The sequence below is a fragment of the Heptranchias perlo genome, chromosome 7 (assembly GCF_035084215.1).
Source record: "Heptranchias perlo isolate sHepPer1 chromosome 7, sHepPer1.hap1, whole genome shotgun sequence".
NCBI classification, from domain to species: domain Eukaryota; kingdom Metazoa; phylum Chordata; class Chondrichthyes; order Hexanchiformes; family Hexanchidae; genus Heptranchias; species Heptranchias perlo.
Window position 1 is genome coordinate 8,254,922 of NC_090331.1, and position 21,958 is coordinate 8,276,879.

General features: G+C 44.7%; 1 protein-coding gene across 5 annotated transcripts in view; it reads left to right on the plus strand.

The window, feature by feature from the left end:
- The window catches only part of cfap65 (cilia and flagella associated protein 65), a 156,079-nt gene that overhangs the window by 94,991 nt on the left and 39,130 nt on the right, over window positions 1-21,958 (plus strand). For 3 of the 5 annotated variants that reach the window (XM_067987025.1, XM_067987026.1, XM_067987028.1), the window contains exons 25-28: window positions 127-270; window positions 4,509-4,625; window positions 9,167-9,304; window positions 16,304-16,378. In XM_067987025.1, the coding sequence (XP_067843126.1) occupies window positions 127-270; window positions 4,509-4,625; window positions 9,167-9,304; window positions 16,304-16,378 (474 nt within the window). Of the gene's footprint in view, window positions 1-126; window positions 271-4,508; window positions 4,626-9,166; window positions 9,305-15,896; window positions 16,020-16,303; window positions 16,379-21,958 lie in introns of those variants that run through there. The other 2 variants (XM_067987029.1, XM_067987027.1) reach the window with 2 other exon arrangements.

Consider the following 21,958-nt stretch of genomic DNA (forward strand, 5'->3'; position numbering starts at 1 on the left):
ACATATGCAGCCATGTTTGATATAATTATAAAGAGTGGTCACTGGGCGAGATAGTGGAGAGTTACAGGACCGTATGTGAGCATGAGAAATTTCTAAAATCCTGGGATTTTATTTCTTTTGCTGCAGCTAATGTTTATGTCAGAGGAGCGGATTTCTTTTGGAAATGTTCCTGTGTTCACAAAATGTAGTCGGATCATCTTTCTGTACAACATCTCTGAGACAGAAGTCATCTTATACAGCTGGCACTCTACATCAGTGCACATCAGCGAGGTAAGAGATCTGCCAACTTCTCCAGAGCATACGACCGTTAAATGAAAACAGTGGGGACCAGATTTCTTATATTGTCTTTGTCTTTATTAAATTTAATTAATAAATACAAAAAAAAACAATTGAACTTTTCCTGCCTGAGAACTGATGTTTTGTTAATTGGCTGCTTCAAAAGATTTTGTACCAAATTTCTGGATACCAGCTTACGGCAGAAGTTTTTCTGTGTGCTATTTTTAATATTATTTATTTTATTACCTAGCCTGTCACAGCTGAAATGTGACAGATGCAGGTTTTTGTTCTAAATGGTATGAGACAGCCCACAGCTGGTGAATTTTAATTGGGAACTTACTTGAAGTGATGTAGAAATGTTTGTCTCCGATAATATAGTGGACTGGCTTAAAGCAATGGGCACAGGTGGCTTTCACTTGGTCTTGGCGCGTAGGTCCCAGTGAACCCCTAAATTGTCATGGTTCATGTTTTTGTTTTTATGGCTGCTGTTTGGAATATTTTATTTTAACTTTTGGACGAGAACTCACAGCTACTTTAATATGCTTGGTGCAATAATGCATACATTGTATATGGAGATGCTGCAAGGTTACTACATCTAGCCTTGTACACTCATCCACGTGGTAGGTTTGCCTTGTACAAGTACTTTTGAGGCAAAGGACAACATTTTGGACCTCATCTGGCTTCCAGTCGTTACATATAATTATTCAAAGTGAAATTTGCACCTGCTGAACTGGCAGAACACTTTATACAGAAATGGATCTAAATGTGGAGCATAAATGCCAGCGTAGACCAGTTGGGCCGAATGGCCTGTTTCTGTGCTGTAAATTCTATGTAATTATTAACCCCCCCCCGCAACCACACCAAGATCTGAACACACATACTAGGCTGTGCAATACTGAGCGAGTGCTGCACAGTTAGAGATGCCGTCCTCCAAATGAGATGGTAAACTGAGGTCCTATCTCTCTTTGAGTGGATTTTATGAATAAAAAGAGCGGTAAGTTCTCCAGGCATACTGCCCAACAATCCTTCCTAAAACCAACACCTCCAAAATCAGACAAGTTGGCCTTTCGCGTCATTGCAGTTTGCGCAATTGCCGGTCCAGGTTGACTGCCGAGATTGCCTACATAACTATAGTCACTCCTTCAAAAGTAACTCATTGCATGAAGCATCTTGAGGCAGTTTAATAAAGGTGGGAGATGCATTTTTATGGTCGATAAATGTGAGATTTTGGGAGGAAAAGCAAGGAATAGGAATATTCAGTCAATGGAAAGACACTGGGTGTGGATGAACAGAGATTCAAATACACCATTCCCTGAAATTGAGAGTGCAGGTAGATAAAGCCATAGAAAAGGCCAACAGTGTTTTGGGTTTTATAAATAGGAGTGTGGAGTTCAAGAGTAAAGAAGTAATGATGTTATAACCATCAGGATAGACTGAATAGGCTGGAGCCTTTTTCTCTGGACCTAATAGAGGTCTTTAAAATTATGATGGGGTTTGATAGGGTAGAGAAGATGTTTCCACTTGTGGGGGAATCCAAAACTAGGGGCCATAAATATAAGATAGTTACCAATAAATCCAATTAAAAATTCAGGAGAAACTTCTTTATCCAGAGAGTGGTTAGAATGTGGAACTTGGTACCACATGGAGTAGTTGAGGCGAATAACATAGATGTATTTATGGGGAACTATAAGTACCTAGGGAGAAAGAAATAGAAGGATATGCTGATTGTCAGTACGTGGGCGTTGCTAGCAAGGCCGTCTTTTACTGTCCATCCCTAGTTGCCCCTTGAGAAGGTGGTGATGAGCCTCCTTCTTGAACCGCTGCAGTTCGTGTGGTGAAGGTGCTCCCACGATGCTGTTCGGTAGGGAATTCCAGGATTTTGACCTAGCGATGATGAAGGAACGGCGATATATTTCCAAGTCGGGATGGTGTGTGATTTGGAGGTGATGGTGTTCCCATGGACCTGCTGTCCTTGCCCACCTAGGTGGTGTAGGTCACGGGTTTGGGAAGCGTGTTTATCAATTACAGAGACAAGCCACTGAATTGCTTATTATTTACAGAGGATACAACATTCAGACTAGCTCATTAGCATCTTAACCACCTATCGTCTCAGACCCATTTTTATTCACTTCGTTTTTAAACAAGCAATATTTGAAGTAACCTTTTGTAAAAATCCTTTCTGTGTAAAAATGATCAAAACTCCTGAAATGTGACAGAAGGGTTTTGGTAGAATGAATCGGGAAAGACTCTTTCCCCTTGTTGAGGAGTCAGGTTGAGGGGTCATCAATTTTAAATTGTCACCAAGAGAAGGAGGAGAGAGGTTAGGAGAAATTTCTTTATGCAGCTGTTATTGGAGCATGGAGTATTGGAGCATACCACAGGGAGTAGTTGAGGCAGGGACCATTGCACCTTTTAAGAGAAAATTGGATGGATATTTGAAGCAGAGGAAGGTGCAGGGCAGTGGGATTAGTTTTGGATTGCCTTGGCAAAGGCACGATGGGCCGAATGGCCTCGTGTGCTGTAAACCTCAATGGTTCACTGCCTTTTGGCTTCCCTGAACTTCTATGTGGCTTGACACCACAAGGGGAAAATTGGTTCGCGCCCGACTATGGGCACGAAACAGATGGCGTGGCTGCAACACTCGCCCGAAATTGGTTCTTGGGCCTCATTACCACGAAACAAGTGAGCTGCAGGCTTCAATCAGACTTTCCAATGCAGCTCCTCGGTCAAGCTGATCATCAGGCTTGGACATTCGGCAGACGCCCTTGGATAGGTCCCGGGGGGGAGGAGGAGGGAAGGGTAACTGGAGGGGGGTCAGCATGGGCTGACAGCTGCCCGCAGTATTGCCGTGGAGCACTCCTGCAGCTCCTGACTCCACATTAAGATAAGTGGGGGGAGGAATGTCTTCGGCGGCATCCCTTTAATAACTGCTGGTTAGGCTGCAGTAGAGCCCGAAAAACTAGTAGGAGCTTGCGCGTCGTAATCTCCGCTTGCTTTTTGACCAATTTCAGTGCGGAAGGGTGCCTGAATATCCCCCGAGTCAATATGATGAAGATGTATTTCGGCCGCTGTTCGGGTGCAGGACAGCACGCTGCTAAATTGGTCATTTCTTCCCGCCCTCCCCCCCCCCCCCCCCCCCACTGCCAATCCATCTTCCTGGCTACAGCCTCAGGCTAATGTTAGAGGTGCGGAACCTTTAGTGACCCCAAATTCAGCTTCCTCCACCACAACCAGTCCGTTAAGAAGATTGCCTTTTCCACCTCTGAAACAGCACCGGCCTCTGACCCACCTCTTATCCTTCGCTGCCAAAAGGCTTATCACTTCTAACGTCTTTGTAATTTCAAGAGACCATACTCCTTAACTCGTTCAGAATGCTGTAACTGATGCCGTCACCAGCACAAGGGCCTGCACTGTCTTCACTCCTCTCCTTGCCAAGCTCCACTGTGCCTCAGCGAATGTACTTTTAAGATCTTTGCCCTTGCCTCCAAATCCCTCCGTGGCCTTGCCTGTCTTTTCCTCAATGATCACATGCAGCCATGCGTGTCCCCTCTCTGTGGAACTCCCCTCCTCAACAACAACTTTCATTTATACAGCACCTTTAATGTAATAAAACGTCCCAAGATGCTTCACAGGAGCGTAATCAGACAAGATTTGACACTGAGCCACATCAGGAGATATTAGGACAGGTGACCAAAAGCTTGGTCAAAGAGGTCGGTTTTAAGGAGCGTCTTTAAAGGAGGAGAGAGATGGAGAGGTTTAGGGAGGGAATTGCAGAGCTTAGGGCCTAGGCAGGTGAAGGCATGGCCGCCAATGGTGGGGCGATGGAAATCGGGGATGCGCAAGAGGCCAGAATTGGAGGAGGGCAGCGATCTCGGAGTGTTGTAGGGCTGGTGGACGTTACAGAGATAGGGAGAGGCAAGGCCATGGAGGGATTTGAACATGGGGATGAAAGTTTGTCACTTTTTTCCCTGCTTTTAAAGGCCCCTTCTCTTCGACCATGCTTTTCCCCATTCCCCTCTTTCACTCTTTTTTTGCCCATAACCTGTAAAGCACTTTGAGACATCTTTCTGTGCACGAGGAATGCTATAGAGATGTGAGTTGTTATGACATAATAGTGTGGTGTGACTTGAAACCATCTGCTTTCCTCAGTCTCTTGGCCGAAATTTTTTCTTCAATTTAGCTCTATAAATGGCGGCTCGGGTCTTGCTAATTTGTCGCTGTTCTTTTTATAGGTATTGAGTGTTACTCCAGTCTCTGGAGTGCTTCCTCCTGGGGACAGCACACATTGTATTGTCACACTGAGATCGCATAAAAATCCTTGCTTCTATGACCTGGATCTAATATGTGAGGTAATTTCTTTTAACTTTCGCATAAAAAGGTTTGAACTGACTAGAAACTACGGCCTTAGGCACCACTGAGACATGGGGAATGCTATAGAGATGTGAGTTGTTATGACGTGAACCACTGAGGCAGGTACAGCTGTGGCCTCACCCCCTTTTTCCCTCTGAAACTGCCCAGCTTTAGCTCCTGAAAAGGTTGCTCTTTCAGTTGGTAGCTCTCTCGTCTCTGAGTTCAAGCCCCACCCCAGGTACTTGAGAACAAAATCTAGGCTGATACTTCAATGTCGGAGGTGCCGTCTCTCGGACGACAAGTTATAGCAAAGCCCCGTCTGCCCCCTCGGGTGGATGTAAAAGTTCCCACGGCGCTATTTTGAAGAAGAGCAGGGGAGTTCTCCTCGGTGTCCAATATTTATTCCTCAACCAATGACATTTAAAAAAAAATAACATTATCTGGTCATCATCACATTGCTATTTGTGAGACCTTGCTGTGCGCAAATAAATAGTTAATTTGCTGTAAAGCGCTTTGGGCAGTCCCGAAGTCATGAAAGATGCCATAGAAATGCAAGTCGATCTTTCTTTTACGGGTTAGAAAGTGCTCCATGCAGAGTACCCAGCCAGTAACATGGTTTTCCAGGATCTCACAGCTCCACAACACCTCTCAGACCTATCTCTTGCCTTCAAGAGTCTAATGTGAAATGAGTTTGTGCAGTCTCAACGCTGTAGTTGGAGTATGTGAGCCCTAATCTGCTTCCAAATTGGCAATCTCGCTCAGACAGACTGGCGGAGGAAATAAATGTTCCACGTGGGAGGTAGAATGAGGAGAGGCAATATAAACAAATTGGTACAATTATAAAGGAGGTGCAGGAACAGAGAGACCTGGGGGGTTCACATGCACAGATCTTTGAAGGACAAGTTGGTAAAGCTGTTTTTAAAAAAAAGCATACAGGATCCTTGGCTTTATAAAGAGAGGCAGAGAGTATAAAAACAAGGAGGTTACGCTAAACCTTTATAAATCACCAGTCAGGCCTCAGCTGGAGTATTATGTCCAATTCTGGGCACCACACTTTAGGAAGGATGCCAAGGCCTTAGAGAGGGTGCAGAGGAGATTTACTAGAATGACACCAGGGATGAGGGGCTTCAGTTATATGGAGAGACTGGGGAAGCTGGGGTTGTTCTTAGAGCAGAGAAGGTTAAGGGGAGATTTAGTCGGGGTGTTCAAAATTATGAAGGATTAATAGAGTAGATAGGGAGAAACTGTTTCAACTGGCAGGAGAGTCGGTAACCAGAGGAGACAGACTTAAGGTAATTGGCAAAATAGGGGCAATGAGGAGAAACTTTTTTATGCAGCGAGTTGTTATGATCTGGAATGCACTGCCTGAAAGGGCGGTGGAAGCAGATTCAGTAGTAACTTTCAAAAGGGAAATTGGCCATTGTATATACTTGAAAAGGAGAAATTTGCAGCGCTATGGGGAAAGAGCAGGGGAGTGTGACTAATTGGATAGCTCTTTCAACGAACTGGCACAAGCATGTTGGGCCAAATACTTCTGTGCTGTGAGAATTTATGATTCTGTGATTCTATGGTGCAATGAGGCACATTTCTGAATTCAGGCACATTATTGGACAGAGTAGAGGAAGCTTTATGCTGAATCTAACTGCCCTATGTTACATCGAGTCTACAACACAGAAACAGGCCATTTGGCCCAACTGGTCTTTGCTGGCGTTTATGCTCCACATGAGCCTCCTCCCACCCTACTTCATCTAACCCTATCACCATATCCTTCTATTCCTTTCTCCCTCATGTGCTTATCTAGCTTCCCCTTAAATGCATCTATGCTATTTGCCTCAACTACTCCCTGTGGTAGCGAGTTCCACAATTTAACCACTCTCTGGGTGGCTATTAGTGACTATCTCATATTGATGACCTCAGTTTTGGACACCCCCACAAGTGGAAACATTTTCTCTACGTCTACCCTATCAAACCCCTTCATTATCTCAAAGACCTCTATCAGGTCACCCCTCAGCCTTCTCTTTTCTAGAGAAAAGAGCCCCAGCCTGCTCAATCTTTCCTGGTATCATCCTAGTAAATCTTTTTTGCACCTTCTCCACTGCCACTATATCCTTTCTATAATATGGAGACCAGAATTGTTCACAGTACTCCAAGTGTGGTCTAAACAAGGTTCTATAAAAGTTTAACATAACTTTTCTGCTTTTCAATTCTATCCCTCTAGAAATGCATCCCAGTGCTTGGTTTGCCTTTTTATGACCTTATTAACCTGCATTGCTACTTTTAGTGATTTGTGTATCTCTGCAACCAGATCCCTCTGTTCCTCTACCCCATTTAAACTCTTAGTATCTAAGCAGTATGTGGCCCCTTTAGTCTTGCTACCAAAATGTAATACCTCACATTTATCAATATTGAAAATCATTTGCCAATTACACGTCCATTCTGCAAGTTTATTAATGTCTTCTTGCATTTTGATGCATTCTTCCTTTGTATTAACTTCAACCTCTAATTTTGTGTCGTCCGCAAATTTTGAAATTGTATTTCCCATTCCCGAGTCCAAATCATTAATGGAAATTGTGAGCAACAGTGGTCCCAGCACCGATCCCTGTGGAACACCACTTCCCGCCTTTTGTCAGTCTGAGTAGCTACTCTTAACCCCTACTGTCTATTTTCTGTTTTGTAGCCAGCTTGCTATCCATTCTGCTACCTATCCCTTGACTCCACATCCTCTGAACTTAGTCATGAGTCTACAACACGGTACCTTATCGAAGGCCTTCTGAAAATATATTACATCTACTGCGTTACCCATGTCTACTCTTTTTGTTACTTCTTCAAATAATTCAATAAGGTTGGTCAAGCATGACTTTCCCTTTTGAAATCCGTGCTGACTATTCTTCATTATATTTTTGTTTTCTAGATATAAAGATTCCATTATTTTTCCTACCACCGACGTTAAGCTAATTGGTCTATATTTCCCTGGACTTGTTCTAGTTCCTTTTTTAAATATAGGAATCACATTATCTGTCCGCCAGTCCTCTGGCACTTTTCCCTTTTTTAATAAATTTTTATATACAAGTAATAGTGCCTCTGTACCTCTTCCCTAACTTCTTTTAATATGCGCGGATACAATCCATCCGGACCCGGGGTATAAGTTTGATTAGTTTATCAATTATCTTCCCCCCTTTCTATCTTAAATGTCTTTATATCTTTTTTGATCTCTTCTTCTATAGTCGTGCCCACCTTGTTAGTCTTCTTGGTAAGTACTGAGGCAAAGTAATTATTTAATATTTTTGCCATTTCACTGTTCCTAATTGTTTTTTTGACTTCTTTCCTACCTTCTTTGTATTCCCCTTTGTCATCCTCTCCTTTATTGTCTATGTACTTAGAGTATGCCTTTTTCTTTAGTTTCAATTTTACTCTTATCTCTTTATTCACCCATGGTGTTTCATTACTGGCTAGTTTGTTCTTGGTTTTTAGAGGAATATATTTCTGATGAACACTATTGATCACCGTTTTAAATATTTCTCACTGCTGTTCTATCACTTTGTCTGTCAATTTTTTTTTCCAGTTTATGTTTCCTAGTTCCATTCTCATCCCTTCAAGATTAGCTTTTTTCCAAGCTATTACTTCGGTCTTTGTCTTACTTGTGTCTTTCTTAATCATTATTTTAAACCTTATTATGTTATGATCGCTATTGCCTAGATGTTCCCCTTTGCATACTTCTCTTATCTGCACCGGTTCATTTCCCATTACTAGATCCAGCAGTGATTCCTCTCTTGTTATATTCCTCTCTCATGACTATCTTATATTTTTGACCTCTCGTTTCCACAAGTGGAAACATTTTCTCTACGTCTACCTATCAAACCTTTTCATTATCTTAAATACCTCTATCAGGTCATTCCTCAGCCTTCTCTTTTCTAGAGAAAATATCCCCAGCCTATTCAGCCTTTCATGTGTGGCCTGGGAGTGCTTGATGTTGACACTGGATGCGCGAAATGTTCCCTCCACTTTGATAAGCATAAAATTCACTTTTTAAAAAAACAATTTTGCATCCAATCTGGACATTTCCAGAAAAGACCCAAGTTGTGCATTTTTGATTACATTATTGTGGGTTTGTATGTTTAAGATGATTAAAGGATTTGATAGAGTAGATAGAGAAAATCTATTTCCTCTGTTGGGGGATTTCAAACCAAGGGTCAAACCTTAAAATTAGAGCTAGGCGGTTCAGAGGGGATGATGTCAGGAAGCACTTCTTCGCACAAAGGTAGTGGAAATCTGGAACTCTCTTCCCCCAAAAAGCTGTTGAGGCTGAGGGTCAATTGAACACTTCAAAACCGAGATTGATAGATTTGTATTAGGCAGATAGATAGTATTAAGGGTTACGGAACCAAGGCGGGTAAATGGAGTTAAGATACACATCAGCCATGATTTAATTGAACGGCCGAACAGGCTCGAGGGGCTGAAAGGCTTACTCCTGTTCCTATGCACAGAACTGCAAAACGTTGTAAATCTGTCTGATCATCATCTGTCTTGATCCCTCTGGTAGGTTTACTCCAAACGGCAGGTAACACTGTACCAGAAGGAACTCCAGGACTGGGAGAGAGAGAAGGAACGCCAGCGAGTCGAATTCACTATCACAGATCAGAACCTGCAAGACCACCAACACTCGACTCTCCAAAAACAGGTAACTGCAGCTAACGTCAAACTGGGGGCAGGGTGTGGGGACTGGGCTCGACAGAGAGCTACATTGATCGATCAGATTGATAGATGACTTGTCAGGAGCTGGTGCTCTGTGCTGCCCGTTGCTCACTCGGGCGTGAATGCGCAGCCCCGTGAGACGGGAAGATGCAGCCCTTGATTCTCCGAGTCTGCTCAGTTCTCCCCACCTGGTTCAGTCAGATCAAGGTGGTAGGCAGAGATTGTGGCGTCTCCCTGCATGGTTAGGGAAACTATGCAGGAGATGTCATCACTGGGTTTCTGTTGACAAGCTGGGGGGCGGATTAACGCACGGGCCTATGGTTCCTGTGCCCAGGAGCCTAAGCCAAATATAACGCCCCTGGTAAAACTCACCACAATACAGAAAAACTATATGCAACTGCTGCATCAAAATCTTCTAGCATTTGAAAATACTGTCAGAAGGGGGCAAGACAGTATCATTGCAATATAAAAACTGACACTAGCCCTTGCGTTTGTGTTTTAATGGATCGGGAGGTGGGTGTGGAGGGGCCCTGAATGAGGGCCCCAAGAATTCTTAATCTGACTCTGACGAAAGGGTATTAGCGAAGGTCCAGAGTCAGGCTACACACCTTCCGTCTTAGTGGCAGAGGTGTGGCACTTAACAACTACAGGGAGAAAAATTAAGAGTGCATAACCTCTGCACAGCAGAAATAGAGAGATGTTTGATGCTTCTGGTGAAATCATAAGCATTTTATTTACAATTTTAAGCATGACCATGGCTCAGTTTCTAGGACTGAGGCAGAGGTTTGTAGGTTTAAATCCCACTTCGGGACTTGGACATATAGTCTAAACTCATTTTTCTGTGCAGTAATGAGGGAGTGCTGCATTGTCAGAGGTCCACTCTTTCAGTGGAGATGTTAAACCGAGGCCCCATCTGCCAATTCCAGTGGAGGTAAAACAAAAATCCCCAGGGCACTATTCAAAGAAGAGCAGTGTCGTGGCCAACATTACCTCCCGCAACCTACACCACTTTTTTTTTTTGAAAAAAGAGGTTAACTGGTCATTCCTTTCATTGCTGTTTGTGGGACCTTGCTATGCGCAGATTGATTGCCATGTTCCCATACATAGCAATGGTGGCTGCACTTAAAAAGTAATTCATTGAAGACTTTGGAACATCCCCAGGATGTGATCAAGAGCTATATAAATGAAAGTTCTTTCTTTCACTAGGAGTAGCAATCAGAGGGAACCTTCCCTCATGATTATTTCACAAAATTACTTTGAGAAACACCTTTTGTGATGATTGCGGGGCTAGTTTTCTTACTTTTGATTGTGTCGCCTGTGATCGAACCGGTGAGGGTTATGTAGCTGCCTGAGGTGCAAGAACGTTGGAACACATTTTAAGTGCTGTTGTTTTCCTTTTACTCCTTTTCTTCCCCCTGCCCTCTCCTGAAGCTAGTTCCATGGGCACATCTTCCCTCACTTTCCCCCCTCTCCCAAGAGAGCCCAGAGCAGTGAGTATTGGCAGGCTCTTCCACCCTGGTGAGGCATCACAGCTGAGCTCGATCCTGTCATAGAATCGTAGAATCACAGAAAGGTTACAGCACGGAAGGAGGCCATTCAGCCCATCGAGTCCGCGCCGGCTCTATGCAAGAGCAATCCAGCATATCCCACTCCCCCGTCCTTTCCCCATAGCCTTGCAATTTCTTTCCTTTCAAGTACTTATCCAGTTCCCTTTTGAAGGCCATGATTGAATCTGCCTCCACCACCCCCTCGGGCGGTGCATTCCAGATCCTAACCACTCACTGTGTAAAAAAAAGTTTTTCCTCATGTCACCTTTGGTTCTTTTGCCAATCACCTTAAATCACGTCCTGACCTGATGTCCACACACTTGTACTATTACATAGGAACATAGAAAATTTACGGCACTGAAGGAGGCCATTCGGCAAATCGTGTCTGTGCTGGTCGAAATAGAGCTACCCAGCCTAATCCCACTTTCCAGCACTTGGTCCGTAGCCTTGTAGGTTACGGCACTTCAAGTGCATATCCAAGTACCTTTTCAATGTGATGAGGATTCCTGCCTCTACCAACCTGTCAGGTAGCGAGTTCCAGACCCCTACCACTCTCTGGGTGAAAATTTTTTTCCTCAGCTCCCCTCTACTCCTTCTACCAATTACTTTAAATCTATGCCCCCTGGTTATTGACCTCTCTGCTAAGGGAAATAGGTTCTTTCCTGTCCACTCTATCTAGGCCCCTCATATTTTATACACCTCAATTAAATCACCCCTCAGCCTCCTCTTCCAAAGAAAACAACCACAGCCTATCCAATATTTCCTCATAGCTAAAATTTTCCAGTCCTGGCAACATCCTCGTAAATCTCCTCTGCACCCTCTCTAGTGCAATCACATCTTTCCTGTAATGTGATGACCAGAACTGTACATAGTACTCTAGCTGTGGCCTAACTAGTGTTTTATACAGTTCTAGCATATCCTCCCTGCTGTTATATTCTGTGCCTTGGCTAATAAAGGAAAGTATCCCGTTTGCCTTCTTAACCACCTTATCTACCTGTCCTGCTACTTTCAGGGATCTGTGGACATGCACTCCAAGGTCCCTCTCTTCCTCTACACCTCTCAGTATCCTCCCATTTATTGTGTACTCCCTTGCCTTTATTGACCTCCCCAGATGCGTTACCTCACACTTCTCCGGATTGAATTCCATTTGCCACTTTACTGCCCACTTGACCAGCCCATTGATATCTTCCTGCGGTCTACAGCTTTCCTCCTCACTAACAACCACACGGCCAATTTTTGTATCATCTGCAAACTTCTTAATCGTGCCCCCTACATTTAAGTCTAAATCATTAATATATACCACAAAAAGCAAGGAACCTAATACTGAGCCCTGCGGATAATCACAGGAAACAGTCCTCCAGTCACAAAAACACCTGTCGACCATTACCCTTTGCTTCCTGCCACTGAACCAATTTTAGATCCAACTTGCCACTTTCCCTTGGATCCCATGGGCTTTTACTTTTTTGACCAGTCTGCCGTGTGGGACCTTGTCAAAAGCCTTGCTAAAATCCATGTAGACTACATCAAACGCACTTCCCTCATCGAACCTCCTTGTTCCCTCCTCAAAAAATTCAATCAAGTTAGTCAGACAAGACCTTCCCTTAACAAATCCATGCTGACTGTCCTTGATTAACCAGTGCCTTTCTAAATGACGATTAATACTGTCCCTCAGAAATGATTCCAATAATTTGCCCACCACCGAGGTTAGACTGACCGGCCTGTAATTACTCGGTCTATCCTTTTCTCCCTTTTTAAACAATGGTACAACATTAGCAGTCCTCCAATCCTCCGGCACCACGCCTGTAGCCAGGGAGGATCGGAAAATGATGGTCAGAGCCTCCGTTATTTCCTCCCTTGCTTCTTTTAACAGCCTGGGATACGTTTCATCCGGGCCTGGCGATTTACCTACTTTCAAAGATGCTAAACCTCTTAATACTTCCTCTCTCACTATGTTTATCCCATCCAACATTTCACACTCCTCCTCCTTAACTACAATCTCTGCATCGTCCCCCTCTTTTGTGAAGACAGACGCAAAGTATTCATTAAGAACCATACCCACATCTTCCGCCTCCACACATAGGTCACTTTTTTGGTCTCTAATATGCCCTACTCTTTCCTTAGTTATCCTCTAGCTCTTTATGTATTTATAAAACAATTTTGGGTTTTCCTGAATTTTACTTGCCAGTATTTTTTCATGCTCTCTCTTTGCTTTCCTAATTTCCTTTTTAATTTCACCCCTGCACTTTCTATACTCCTCTAGGCTTTCTGCAGTATTGAGTTCTTTTTTGCCTTATCTTACCTTGTATGCTCCTTGTCATCCTGGGGGCTCCAGATTTGGCAGTCCCACCCTTTTTCTTTGTGGGAACATATTTACTCTTAACCCTCACTATCTCCCCCTTGAATGCCTCCCACTGCTCTGACACTGATTTACCTTGAAGGAGCAGTTTCCGGTCCACTTTTGCTAAATCACTTCTCAGCTTAGTAAAATTGGCCTTTCCCTAATTTAGGACTTTGACTCCTGTTCCATCTTTGTCCTTTTCCATAACTATGGTAAATCTAACTGAATTATGATCACTACCACCAAAATGCTCTCCCGCTGCTACTCCTTTCCACCTGTCTAGCTTCATTCCCTAAAACTAAATCCAGAACGGCCCCCCCTCTTGTTGGGCTTGCTACTTACTGGCTAAAAAAAGTTCTCCTGAATGCAATTTAAGAATTCTGCGCCCTCTATACCTTTTGCACTGATTGTATCCCAGTTAATATTAGGGTAGTTAAAATCCCCTACTATTACTGCCCTATTGTTTTTGCACTTCTCAAAAATTTGCCTACATATTTGCTCTTCTATCTCCTTCTGACTGTTTAGGGGTCTATAGTACATTCCCAGCAGTGTGACTGCCCCATTTTTGTTCTTTAGCTCAACCCATATGGCCTCATTTGATGATCCTTCTAACATATCATCCCTCCTCACAGCTGTAATTTTGTTTCTTTAACCAATATTGCCACCCCCCCTCCTTTTTTATCCCCCTCTCTATTTCATCTCAAAACCCTGTAACCAGGAACATTGAGCTGCCATTCCTGCCCCAGTTTAAGCCATGTTTCAGTAATAGCTGAGATATTATACTTCCACGTGTCTATCTGTGTCCTCAGCTCATCTGTCTTATTCACTATACTCCTCTCATTGAGGTATATACCATTAAGCACTGCCAAACTCCTTTGTTGTCTAGTTTCTAACCTTTGTTTTCTCTGCCTTCCAAACTCACTTACTAATTTTCTGCCTTCCATTTCCAGCTCTGCTTCTCTCCCTTCTGAATCTATGCTCAGGTTCCCATCTCCCTGCCAAGCCAGTTTAATCCTTCCCCAACAGCGCTAGCAAACCTTCCCGCGAGGATATTGGTCCCGGCCCTGTTGAGGTGCAACCCATCCGGCTTGTACAGGTCCCACCTCCCCCAGAACCGGTCCCAATGCCCCAGGAATCTAAAGCCCTCCTGCACCATCTCTCCAGCCACACATGCATCTACACTACCCTCCTATTTCTAAACTCACTAACGTGTGGCACCCGGAATAATCCGGAGATTACTACCTTTTAGGTCCTGCTTATTAATTTCTTTCCTTGCTCCTTAAAATCTGCCTGTAGGACCTCATCTCTCTTTCTACCCATGTCATTGGTACCGATATGGACCCCGACCTCTGGCTGTTCACCTTCCTCCGTCCTCCCACTGCCGTCCTCCCACTGCCATCCCCCCCCCCCCCCAACCCCCGCCAAAACGTTCTGCAGCCGCACAGTGACATCCTTGACCCTGGCACCAGGGAGGCAACATACCATCCTGGAATCACGTCTGCGGCCGCAGAAACGCCTGTCTGTTCCCCTAACTATTGAATGCCCTATCACTATTGCTTTCCTGAACTTTCTCCTCCCTCCCCCCACTCCCCCGCCCCCCCCCCCCAACCCCCGTACAGCTGAGCCACCCATGGTGCTGAGGACTTGGCTCTGACTGCACTCCCCAGGGGACCCCTGTCCCTCAGCAGTGGTTAGAGAGTGAGATGCACTCAGGGGACTCCTGCACTACCTGCCTGCTCTTTCTTGGCTGTCTGGTGGTCACCCAGTCCCACTCTGCCTGCAGCCTCTTAAGCTGTGGGGTGACCACCTTCTGAAACGTGCTATCCACGGAGCTTTCAGCCTCATGAATGCCTCATGGAAATCCGGAGCTTGACCTCCTCCAGCTGGCGACAACTCCTGCACCTGTGGTTGTCCAGAACAAGGGAGGCGGCCTGGAGTTCCCACGTGGCACAGGCCATGCGTTCGACGGGTCTGAGCTGCCATGTCTCTATTTATTAGATTATTAACTAAACTTAACAGAAATAAACTAAAGAGTTTTAAAAAAACACTCACCAGCTACTCACCAGTCAATTCAGTCCCTTATGCTGACGTCACTTTAGGTTTTTTTCCTCGCCTCCTGGGCCTCTCTTTTTACCTGCTCCGATGCTCCGCCCCCGGTCTCTCGCAGGTCCACACTCGCTCTGGACTCCGGGCTCCCGATGGTGTTAATGGTGACAGGAGTAGGAACCCTGGCTGACTTTCATCCTTCGCAACCCAGGGGAGCTGAGGCAAATGGTAGCGCCCTTACCACTATTGTAACTGAGATCAATCAACTTAGCACAGACAGGGGTTGAAACTTGGGACCTTCCTGGTCAGTGTGGTTTAGTGCCACACCGGGCTGTGCATTTACCTTTTAAGTCATTGTCGGGGGGGGGGAAGTTAGCAATCACAACATTTTTATGAGTCATCCCCAATATATGACATGTTGATGGGATCTTTTTTGCAAAGACGCACTTGATATGCTCACGCGTCAGTCGCGGCTCAGGGGGTAGCACACTTGTCTCAGAGTCAGAAGGTTGTGGGTTCAAGTCCCGCTCAGAGACTTGAGTACAAAATCTAGGTCACCACTTCAATGCTGTACTGAGGGAGTGCTGCACTGTAGGAGGTGCCGTCTTTTGGATGAGATATTAAACCGAGGCCCCGTCTGTCCTCAGGTGGACGTAAAAGATCTAATGGCACTTTTCGGAGAAGAGCAGGGGGTTCTCCCCGGTGTCCTGGGCCAATATTTATCCCTCAACCAACACCACTAAAAAAAGATGATCTGGTCATTATCACATTGCTGTTGTGGGATCTTGCTGTGCGCAAATCGGCTGCCGCGTTTCCTACATTACAACAATGACTACACTTCAAAAAAGTAGTTAATGACTGTCAAGCACTTTGGGAGGTCCTGAGGTTGTGAAAGATGCAATATAAATGCAAGTATTTCTTTCCTTTCTTTACTTGTTGAATGTGCCTTTTACACTGGTGTTCCTGATTGCTATAATGATTTAGAACAATAGTAAGTTTGATTACAGTGTTTTCTAAATGTACCAACTCGGCTTCATTCCTTTCTCTCTGAAAGTGTTGCAAAGATTCTGAAGGAACTTGTCCTAGGAAGATACACAGGGACACAAGCGCTAAGATTATGAAGTACAAGGTGAGAAATAAGGACTGAGGACATGCCAGGGCTAGTGGAGATTAAAGTAAAGAGGTATGTGAAAGAGGAAAGATGGATAACAAAAATCATGGATGAGGAAAAGAAGAGCTAATATAGTAAAGTTCAGTGTAATGCGATTAGATATTGTTGAGTTGACTGAGTGAAAAGCTCTTAATTCAAGTCACTTAATTCAATCTAACAATTCAGTTTTTTAGCACTTTGCTGTGTTGTTGACATTACTGCATTCAAAATATTGGATAATTTATTTATTTTTTGTGTAAAAAGCGACTTATCAGAAGTAGACTGTAATCGGTTAGAATATTCTCCCAACTCTGGCACCTGGAATTGAATCTAGCCCAGACTGATGCGATGACCGTCTCTTCTGCCTAAGGGCCTTTTGTGAAATGGGTTCGGGCAGTGTAGAGGGAGTTTTATTCTGGGCTCGATTTTAAAACGAAAGTGCGGGGGCGTTGGGGGCGTGCGAAGAAAACCAGGATTTGTAGGATCGGGCAGAAATCCCAACTCCAACACGCTAAGAATGCGCACGACCCAGAGTCACCTGGGTGCACGCGCCGTTCCCGAACCCGGAAGTCACACCCACAATTAAAGCCGGCGGGACGATATTTAAAGCAGTAATTCAAGTACTTGAAATGTACATAAATCTAATTAAGAGTGAAGGCAAGCGATTTCAACGCTGCCTCAGTGTGTTTCCCGTGCTGTGTGAAACACGCCTTGGGGAATGAGCCATGTTTCAGCCGGCAGCCATTTGGCCATTCAAAGCCCTGTTTGACTGGTGGGGATAAAAGGTGAGTTATTGCATCAAGCCACTCAGTTCTCTCAGACAAACTTTTGGCTGGGAGATCTTTGTGTTTAGACTGAAAATTCTTGGTTTGCACTCAGAATTGTTCCGTTTACACATATTTACCAACTTTTCGGACCCCCTCAAACTGACACCATCAGGACGGGAGGTGCGATGGCTGCATTCACCGCTACATCCGAGGACGAGCAACATCACCATCCTCGCCAGGCATGGCGTGCACTTCCGCCAATTGGAGCTCTACAACACAGTGCTGCCCCACAGGCACCTGCACAAGAGCACAGAGGGCAACAACAGAGGGAGCGACGTCGCAGGAGGCACTACCCTCGCCACAGGGTCTACAGACCAAGGCTCAGCTTCCTGGACCTCTCTGAGGAAAAGTCCATACTGAGGCTGAGAGTGAGTCGCCAGGTGCTCGCAAACATCTGCAGCCTCCTTCATGCCGAGTTGCTCCCGGCTGGGCCTGGCAGCATCTCATTACCCATCACTGTTAAAGTGACCACTGCCCTCAACTTCTTCGCCTCCGGACCATTCCAGGGTGCCACCGGTGACATTGCCAGGGTCTCTCAGTTGTCTGCACACAAGTGCATAAGGCAGATCACCGACGGTTTGTTTCACAGGGCCTTGCAATACGTCAACTTCCCCATGGATGACCTCAGCCAGACAGAGAAGGTAGTGGGATTGCACTCTGTGGCTGGCTTCCCACATGTATAGGGTGCAATCGATTGCACGAATATAGCAATCCGAGCACCTCCACACGAGCCAGAACTGTTCATCGACAGAAAGGGTATCACTCCATCAATGCTCAGCTCGTTTGTGACCACCGCAAAAGATTTCTTCACGTGTACGCCAGATTCCCTGGCAGCTGCCACGATACGTTCATTCAGAGGAAATCCAACATCCCAGGCTTCTTCCATGCACCGAACACCCTTAAGGGCTGGCTCCTCGGGGACAAGGGATACCCCCTGACACCTCTGAGGAACGCCATCAGCAAGCAACAGCGCCGATATAACGACAGCCAGGTCTATAATTGAACATTCAATAGGACTGCTGAAGATGCGATTTCGGTGCCTTGATCATTCTGGGGGAGCCATGCCCTCATCCACCATCCACATCTGCCATTCACATTGAGGAGGAGGAGGACGAACCCATGGGCAGAGCAACAGCTCATCTGGCTGCTCGTGAGGCCAGGGAGTCACTCATATGTGAAATGTTCTCGTAAGATCAGAAAGTGAGAAGAGTCCAGGCCTGATACCACCTGGAAAGAGCAGTGCCAATATTGTACCCCCCCCCACCCCTGTACAAAACTTGGGAACATAGGAACAGGAGTAGGCCATTCAGCCCCTCGTGCCTGCTCCGCCATTTGATAAGATCATGGCTGATCTGTGATCTAGCTCCATATACCTGCCTTTGGCCCATATCCCTTAATACCTTTGGTTGCCAAAAAGCTATCTATCTCAGATTTAAAATTAGCAATTGAGCTAGTATCAATTGCCGTTTGCGGAAGAGAGTTCCAAACTTCTACCACCCTTTGTGTGTAGAAATGTTTTCTAATCTCGCTCCTGAAAGGTCTGGCTCTAATTTTTAGACTGTGCCCCCTACTCCTAAAATCCCCAACCAGCGGAAATAGTTTCTCTCTATCCACCCTATCTGTTCCCCTTAATATCTTATACACTTCGATCAGATCACCCCATAACCTTCGAAACTCTAGAGAATACAACCCCAATTTGTGTAATCTCTCCTCGTAACTTAACCCTTGAAGTCCGGGTATCATTCTAGTAAACCTACGCTGCACTCCCTCCAAGGCCAATATGTCCTTTCGAAGGTGCGGTGCCCAGAACTGCTCACAGTACTCCAGGTGCAGTCTAACCAGGGTTTTGTATAGCTGCAGCATAACTTCTGCCCCCTTGTACTCCAGTCCTCTAGATATAAAGGCCAGCATTCCATTAGCCTTCTTGATTATTTTCTGCACCTGTTCATGACACTTCAATGATCTATGTACCTGAACCCCTAAGTCCCTTTGGACATCCACTGCTTTTAACTTTTTACCATTTAGAAAGTACCCTGTTCTATCCTTTTTTGATCCAAAGTGGATGACCTCACATTTGTCGACATTGAATTCCATCTGCCACAGTTTTGCCCATTCACCTAATCTATCAATATCCCTTTGTAATTTTATGTTTTCGTCTACACTGCTTACAATGCCACCAATCTTTGTGCCATCGGCAAACTTAGATATGAGACTTTCTATGCCTTCATCTAAGTCGTTAATAAATATTGTGAATAATTGAGGCCCCAAGACAGATCCCTGCGGGACTCCACTAGTCACATCCTGCCAATGTGAATACTTACCCATTATCCCTACTCTGTCGCCTTTTGCTCAGCCAATTTCCTAACCAAGTCCGTACTTTTCCCTCGATTCCATGGGCTTCTAACTTAGCTAACAGTCTCTTATGTGGGACCTTATCAAATGCCTTCTGGAAGTCCATATAAATAACATCCATTGACATTCCCCTGTCCACTACTTTAGTCATCTCTTCAAAAAATTCAATCAGGTTTGTCAGGCACAACTTACCTTTCACAAATCCATGCTGGCTCTCCCTGATTAACTGAAAATTCTCGAGGTGTTCAGTCACCCTACCCTTAATTATAGACTCCAGTATTTTCCCCACAACAGATGTTAGGCTAACTGGTCTATAATTCCCCGGTTTCCCTCTCTCTCCTTTCTTAAACAGTGGAGTGACATGTGCAATTTTCCAATCTAGAGGGACAGTTCATGAATCTAGAGAACTTTGAAAGATTATAGTTAGGGCATCTGCAATCTGCTCACCTACTTCCTTTAAAACCCTGGGATGGAAACCATCTGGTTCTGGGGATTTGTCACTCTTTAGTGCTCTTATTTTCTTCATTACTGTTGCTTTACTTATGTTAATTTTATAGAGTCCCTGTCCCCGATTCAATATAAGTTTTCTTGGGATTTCCGGCATGCTATCCTCTTTTTCTACTGTAAATACTGATGCAAAGTAATTATTCAACATGTCTGCCATTTCCCCATTGTCAATGACAATATCCCCACTTTCAGTTTTTAAGGGGCCAACCTATTTTTCCTGATATAACTATAAAAGTTCTTCGAATTGGTTTTGATATCCCTTGCAAGTTTCTTTTCATACTCTCTTTTTGTAGCTTTTACTATCTATTTTGTGATGTGGAGATGCCGGTGATGGACTGGGGTTGACAATTGTAAACAATTTTACAACACCAAGTTATAGTCCAGCAATTTTATTTTAAATTCACAAGCTTTCGGAGATTTTCTCCTTCCTCAGGCAAATGTTTCAAGATCTCCTTGAAGCCTACGCATTTATACATATTGAACAATAATAAATGGTGTTTACAGACTGCCCCTGCAACTGCCCGTTGCCAAGGCAATCACCGTGTTCAGACAGAGAGGTGTTACCTGCAGAACCTCCGAATACACATTCAATAAAAAAACAAACAGGGAAAAAAAAACAGAGAAAAAAAAACACAGAGAGAGGCAGAAACATCCGGAAGGCAGAGAGAGCCAGCAAATGACCCATTATATTAAAAACAGATAACATTTGTTCGCTGATGGGGTAACGTGTAGCGTGACATGAACCCAAGATCCCGGTTGAGGCCGTCCTCATGGGTGCGGAACTTGGCTATCAATTTCTGCTCGACGATTTTGCGTTGTCGTGTGTCTCGAAGGCCGCCTTGGAGTACGCTTACCCGAAGGTCGGTGGATGAATGTCCATGACTGCTGAAGTGTTCCCCGACTGGGAGGGAACCCTCCTGTTTGGCGATTGTTGCGCGGTGTCCGTTCATCCGCTGCGACAACGGATGAACGGACACCGCGCAACAATCGCCAAACAGGAGGGTTCCCTCCCAGTCGGGGAACACTTCAGCAGTCATGGACATTCATCCACCGACCTTCGGGTAAGCGTACTCCAAGGCGGCCTTCGAGACACACGACAACGCAAAATCGTCGAGCAGAAATTGATAGCCAAGTTCCGCACCCATGAGGACGGCCTCAACCGGGATCTTGGGTTCATGTCACGCTACACGTTACCCCACCAGCGAACAAATGTTATCTGTTTTTAATATAATGGGTCATTTGCTGGCTCTCTCTGCCTTCCGGATGTTTCTGCCTCTCTCTGTGTTTTTTTTTTCTCTGTTTTTTTTTCCCTGTTTGTTTTTTTATTGAATGTGTATTCGGAGGTTCTGCAGGTAACACCTCTCTGTCTGAACACGGTGATTGCCTTGGCAACGGGCAGTTGCAGGGGCAGTCTGTAAACACCATTTATTATTGTTCAATATGTATAAATGCGTAGGCTTCAAGGAGATCTTGAAACATTTGCCTGAGGAAGGAGAAAATCTCCGAAAGCTTGTGAATTTAAAATAAAATTGCTGGACTATAACTTGGTGTTGTAAAATTGTTTACAATTATCTATTTTGTGACCTTTGTTGATCTTTGTATCTTTCCCATTTGCCAGGATCTGTGCCATTTTTTGGCTTTTTGTATGCCCTTTCCTTATGTCTTATACTGTCCCTTACCTCTTTAGTTGTCCATGGCTGTTTTTTTTGGCAAGTAGAGTTCTTGCCCCTCAGGGGTATAAACCGGTTCTGTATCTCGTTAAATGTTTCTTTAAACATTTCCCACTGATCATCAGTCGTTTTACCCATTAACAGATTTGCCCACTCTACTGTGGACAGTCTCTGTCTCATCCCATTGAAGTCGGCCTTACCCA